The sequence below is a fragment of the Helicoverpa zea genome, chromosome 15 (genome assembly GCF_022581195.2).
Source record: "Helicoverpa zea isolate HzStark_Cry1AcR chromosome 15, ilHelZeax1.1, whole genome shotgun sequence".
NCBI lineage: Eukaryota > Metazoa > Arthropoda > Insecta > Lepidoptera > Noctuidae > Helicoverpa > Helicoverpa zea.
In genome coordinates, this window is record NC_061466.1 from 8327937 (window position 1) to 8334400 (window position 6464).

The 6464-nt window shown below is 35.2% G+C and overlaps 1 protein-coding gene across 1 annotated transcript; it reads left to right on the forward strand.

Moving 5' to 3' along the window:
* The first annotated feature begins 3862 nt into the window (after positions 1-3862).
* LOC124637116 (ribose-phosphate pyrophosphokinase 2-like) lies at positions 3863-5181 on the forward strand. Its single transcript, XM_047173458.1, has one exon. It carries the CDS (start codon positions 4005-4007, stop codon positions 5040-5042), a length of 1038 nt encoding a protein of 345 aa, XP_047029414.1. The 5' UTR covers positions 3863-4004; the 3' UTR covers positions 5043-5181.
* The last annotated feature ends 1283 nt before the right edge of the window (positions 5182-6464 follow it).

The window sequence follows — 6464 nt, forward strand, 5'->3', positions numbered from 1 at the left end:
TTAGGACACTGACCTCGAAATTAGGGAGTACCTTATTACGTAAAAAGTAAGTATGAAGTAACAAATATTTTAGATACTGATCAATGAAAAAGATAAATGACAAATTCAATTATTCACTTAGACATCAGAGATCCATTGTGTTAGTAACAAAAAATCTTAAAATCTGTTAGTGCTTTAAGGCTCAAAAGTTCATAATCAATTTTAAAGACACGCACAGCAATGTGTGGGTTTCAACAAAGGAGTTAGTCTAAAATATTTCAATATTCAACGACCCGTGAACTGAACTCAAATAATCAAATTATTAAAATCAACCAAGAGTCGTACAAAATCGTTGAATGGTCCAATTACTAAAAATACTTTTGTTTCGCTAGAAAAACGAATAAAAATAATCTTATCTTTAATCTGTCGCGTGCCATTTCACTTTCCACTAATGATGTTGAATCGAGTGTACATATTTTTACTATTTCGACTACAGCGTTCATTTATACTGACGCTCGAAATAGAGTGGCGATTAGACTGCCAGTATCGATAAGACTCTAAAATAAATTACTACAATTCACCGTCACAATAGCTTCGTTTAGTAAACTCAGTACCTATGCTTTCTGCTTCATTTGTATATCCAGGTAGGTTAGGGTCCTCTTTCAGTCTAGTCGGATGCCGCCGAGTCTGAACTGATCGATACTCACTGGTAAAATTCTGACCACTACCAAAGTTTCTCAAGTGACAGCCGGGACCCACCTATTTAAAGTGCTTGGGATACGGAGGAACTCCTCATGACATAATAAATGGTAAAACACAGCGTCAACCTTATAATTGATCGATCATCGACCAGTGTGACTATTACCACAGATTATATAATAGTTACTACGTAACAGATAAATCACTCCATACAAAAAAGTCCATACCTACTGTTATAAGCAACTACAAGTTCCCCAACTACCTACAAATTCCTAGCTGCGTTATAAAATGAACCTTAAAAGCTCGAGCGCTTAATTGTTATTCCAATGCGATAGCGCACAGTTCAGTGACCGCAACCGTGTCGTGGCCGTGCTTAGGGTTGCTTCTAACAATTTATTAATATTTAAGTAGGAAAATAAAGTTACGCTTATTTTAAGATAGCCTTTTTTAAAACTGAGTTTTTAAATAAAAAGTAATATCAAGAATATTTTTCTTTAGTTAACTATTGTATTGCCTACTAAAATGGAGTATGGGTACATATTACTAAATATTACCTAATACGTAAGCATAGGTAAGTCAAAGTCAAGTCAAAGTCAAAGTCAAAATCGTTTATTGAAAATAGGCTAGATTCTAGCACTTTTTCACGTCAAAAATACAAAATGACAGCACCCCCAAAACGCCCCCCTTTCACCACTTCCTAGTGTTTGGTGTGTGTTTTAATTCGCAATCTTATAATCTACGCAGAAAGGCTGCTGAATTCAATATAGGTGATATCGTCTGGAAAAAAACTTTCTACCAGAGCGATAAAGATAAATATTTTAACAAAAAATTAGCGCCTAAGTTTATAAAATGTCAAGTAATTGGGAAAAAATCGCCCTTGGTTTATGAATTAGCTGACATGTCTGGAAAGTCTATAGGAGATTGGCATATTAAGGACTTAAAACTAATAAACTACAAAGAATAAATTCTTAGTTCAACTTAAATTCTATAACTGTAATTAAAATTATATAACAAATTTTAAAAAATCAACTAAAACTAAATGCACTAAATATAACTAAAACATATACATAATATAAACTAAACTAAATAATATAAACTAAAAAACTAAATTAAATAATATAAACTAAAAAACTAAACTAAATAACGTAAACTACACCCACTTACTACTACTACCCATAACTATTGCTTTTCTATTTTCACCTATTGGTCTACCCCAATAGTTTATATGATGATGGTCTACCCCATACATCATATTCCTACCATATTAAATATATTATGACTATCGGCCCTACACCGATGGTTAAGTAGTGTAGTGGTTGGTAAGTACTTAAGTAAAGCTTTCGTCAAAATCAAAGGCGGTTTCCAACTATTTTTCGCGCACAAGTGCCATACCCCATATGGTACAACTCCGTCGAGTGTTGATACATACCTAAAATTGGTTTCTGCGTAGCGAAACGCGTAATGTTCCGAGTCGTCATTAAGTTGGACCAAAACTATACCTACTTACACTCGAGATGTGTTTTGAGCTACAAAACTCACAATACAGTTCATATAAAGTAGGTATCTAAAGTTAAATAAGTACCTAATGATCTCTGTTGTTAAAATCATAAAGTAGATAAGTATATAAAAAAAATAGAATTACTAGATAAGTTCATAAATATAAAATAGAAAGAAAGAAGAAGAAGAAAGAAAAGATATTTATTGACACAAGCCATACATACACAAAGAAATAAAAAAATAGAATAATAATTTTAAAAAAAAGTAATAAAAGGTTGTGCCAAATAGGTCAAATGTTTCTAAATCTTACAATAGTCGCATATAAACCAACACAACTCAAAATAATCCATCAGTTTGTTAGGTAGCTTAAAAAACTAATAAAAACCAACAGCATAACATGCCACGAAATAAAAATAATAATATTGGAACGCGCGCGGCGCGTGATATACTATTGAAAGCCCTGAGTCGCATGGGGTTACCGGTAACCCAGCGAGCGGTAGGCATTTATCGCGCGCAAGTACGTCGAGTGACAGAGGCCTGCTATTACATACATATTCTCTAACTAATCAACTGAAAAAACGATTGTCAGTACTGTCTTCTATCCAGTAAACAAACAAGAATTTCGGAGAGTAATATGAAATAACTCGAGCGATTATCATACTTATTGCGGGGCGATCAAGTGAGAAATGTAGTGTATCGAATTTGACTGATATAGATTGGTTAGTTCTGAGGAGGTCACTCAGACAACTGTCAATGTAAGTCAATCGGTCAACTAGAAAAAAATAGACTATAAGAAGGGTTATGATACAAACGTATGAACAATGGAATTATTTTAGTAAAAACAGAAAGAAATACAAGTAACAAAACACCGTCCAATATTATTTAATCGCTCATAAAAATACTCTACGCATCAGCCACTTGCCAGGGTTCGTAATCTTTATAAATTGTTATGGTGGGATGACCACCCACACCCCCTTAAAGTGTCTTAAAATCATATATAAAATATTACTTTATCTAAAACATGTGTAAAGCATTGTGTAAGAAGTCTTCATTAAGTGAATGAACTTCGACCGTGTGATGACAAAGCAGACGTTTTAAGAAAATAAACGGGTAAAATTATCCGGCGTTTTCAAATAGACACCGAGTTTAATCTTGGAGGAATCCGCTACTTTACGAATATTACATCCTACAGAATTAGGCCTCAGTCTGTACCGTTACGTAGATCCCCTACGCTTTTCCAGATTCGTTGTTAAGTCACGAAACTTGGCTGGTCCTCCCACGCACCATTTCCGTTAAAGTGCCTCTCTTAGATTCCAAAATAAAAATAGTACGTCTACGTACCCAATTACTTTAGGAAGAGAATCGTACGTCAACACAATAAATTCTTTAAATATTTTGGCAAGAAGAACTATATAAACGATATCGATTGTTATTTGTATCCATGCCAACGCATAAACAGGTTACTAACAGTAGGCAATTATTTTATCGGTCATGATGCAATTAGTGGCAGATCACTTGCCGACCCCCTTATCTTAATACAATAAAATAGTCTTATGTGTTCGTTCTCTATTCTTACGCGCGTTTTCGTAATAAACGGTACTTTTACGTAATATTCTGCCTCAATCAATAAACAAGTAGCTCTCAGTGTTTATATTTGCGTGTTTACTGAAACATGGATAAGACCGCGTACAGTTCCACTGCGGGGGACATAGATTATATTGAACTGACCTCTTTGTGAACCCAGATAAATCTTCATTTATATCAAATAACAACTTATTTTGTGGTGGTACGCGGCCAGTGAAGGAAGTCTTCACTCTCGATCTGAACATATGATTCCGGAGAATAATTTGAAGGAGCCCACACCCACAGAAGAACCACGTAAACGTAGTTTCAACAACCCTGGTGCCAGAATGCCGAACATCAAAGTGTTTACCGGTAGCTCGCATCCGGAGATTGCCAAGAGAATCGTCGCGCGACTTGGCATCGACTTAGGCAGAGCTACAACGAAAAAATTCAGCAACAAAGAAACTAATGTCGAAATTGGCGAATCAGTCAGAGGTGAGGATGTGTACATCGTTCAAAGTGGCTGCGGAGAGATCAACGACAACCTTATGGAGCTGTTTATTATGATCAACGCGTGCAAGATCGCATCTGCATCCCGTGTAACGGCTGTTGTACCTTGCTTTCCATACTCCAGACAAGACAAGAAAGAAAAGAGCAGAGCACCAATCACAGCTAAACTTCTTGCAAACCTCGTGTCAGTTGCTGGCGCCGACCACGTCATTACAATCGATTTACACTCCTCACAAATTCAGGGATTCTTCAACATACCTGTAGATAACTTGTACGCGGAACCAGCAATCACAAAATGGATTAAAGAAAACATTGCCGACTGGAAGAGCAGTGTGATGGTCTCCCCTGATGCTGGAGGTGTGAAAAGGATGACTGCCATCGCAGACAGGCTTGATATTGATTTCGCTATCATTCACAAGGAGAGGGAAAGAGCTAACGAAGGAGATGCGACAGTTCTTGTGGGTAGTGTGAAAGGCAGGACAGCTATTATGGTTGATGATTTAGCTGACACTTGTGATACGATTGTCAAGGGAGCTGAAGCATTACGCGAGGCTGGAGCTACTAAAGTCTACGCGATACTAACCCATGGAGTATTCGCAGGGAACGCTATCGAGAAGATTAATAACTCGTGCCTCGAAGGCATTGTGGTCACAAACACGATCCCACAGGACGCGAATATGAAGATGTGCCCGAAGATACAAACGATTGACATATCTGTGATGCTAGCTGAGGCTATTAGACGTACTCATTACGCCGAATCTGTCTCATATTTGTTTACCAACGTACCTTATTAATTTCTTAGTCTTTAAAATGTTTATTATTTCTCATTGTAAAGAATGTACTACCTATTTATAAGTGTTTATGTAAAGAACCGTTGTAATTACTCATTATTGTGTTGTATTGCGAATAAAATTGTATTTACATTTAAATGTAGGTAATGTTCTTTTTTATTGAGTTTATTATGTCTGCGTCTAAAAAGATCAGTCGCATCATATTTTTTAATTATTTATAACTAGCTTCTGCTCGTGGTTTCAGTTGTATCCCGAGGGAATCAGTTTTCACACATCCTGGATAAAAAAGTAGTCTACTTGCTCATAGATATGCTTTATTTATTTATTCTGGTATATAAGCTGACGAGTTTCACCAAAATCAAAGTTTTTTAGTAAAAGAGTAACAAACACACTTTCGCAATTTCATATTAATAAAGCTTTCATAATATAAGTAGGATATTAAACATGTTTTTCTTGTATTTAAATTCTCTTTCGAATATAATATTACGATGTTTATCTTGTCCTTGTGTGGGCGCGATTCCGATTTCAGTAGATAGGATAGACCTTTCAAAGATTCTTATAATTCGCCAATTAACCAAGGACGAAGAAAATTATAATGATAATCGCAAGGAACCAAAAATAGCTAGGATTTAAATTACGAAACACGTGTAAACCCTTTTTGTGGCCGCGGGGATTTTGATAATAATTCACCAAAACCATCATTATTTTATTTCATTTATTTTCTGCTACAAAATTAATAGAAGACTTGGTTCTTAGATAGATAGTTCAATTGACATGTTTGTTATGGCCGAAAATAGTTATAATTAAATAAGGTTGTTTTGTTTTCCTTTAGACTGAACTTATACTTCCTGAACCTCGTAAGTGAATTACCAAAATAAAGTTTATTTTTATTAGAAGTAAGCTAAGTGGTTTTGTGTACAATATTTTAGCTGAAAAAGATAGATACTTACTAGCTAGGAGCTAAAAGCATGAAAGTATTCTTTTGTTTTTGTTATATTTCCAACCACTTAGTATGTTTTGTAGGTAATAGTCTGATCGCAATCTAGAGTATGGTAAGTATATGGTAGGTACCTATTTCATAATGGTTAAGCTGTCTGTCTTAACTTAGAATGTTATTATTATTTGTCATACATAATATTATGAATATGAGAGTCAGTTTGTTTGATACATTTTCGTAGTAAATATTAAATATAAAGACCTATATCAAAAACGTATTACGAAGAATACCACCCTGGAGACTGTTATAGCAGCTGTTCATCCGGGCGGGAATTTCCATAGGACAAGGGTAATGATGTAGGAAATAGCAGGTTTGTACATTTAGATAAATAGATGCGAATTATAGTTCGGCCATTCAGAGAATGCGTTCCTGACACGTCGCGATTGAACTGACGACGTAATAACATTCATTGATTATTGATATAATAA

Excerpts from the sequence above, each read along its gene's own strand:
- LOC124637116 (XM_047173458.1), top strand. The coding sequence starts at position 4,005 with ATGATTCCGGAGAATAATTTGAAGGAGCCCACACCCACAGAAGAACCA.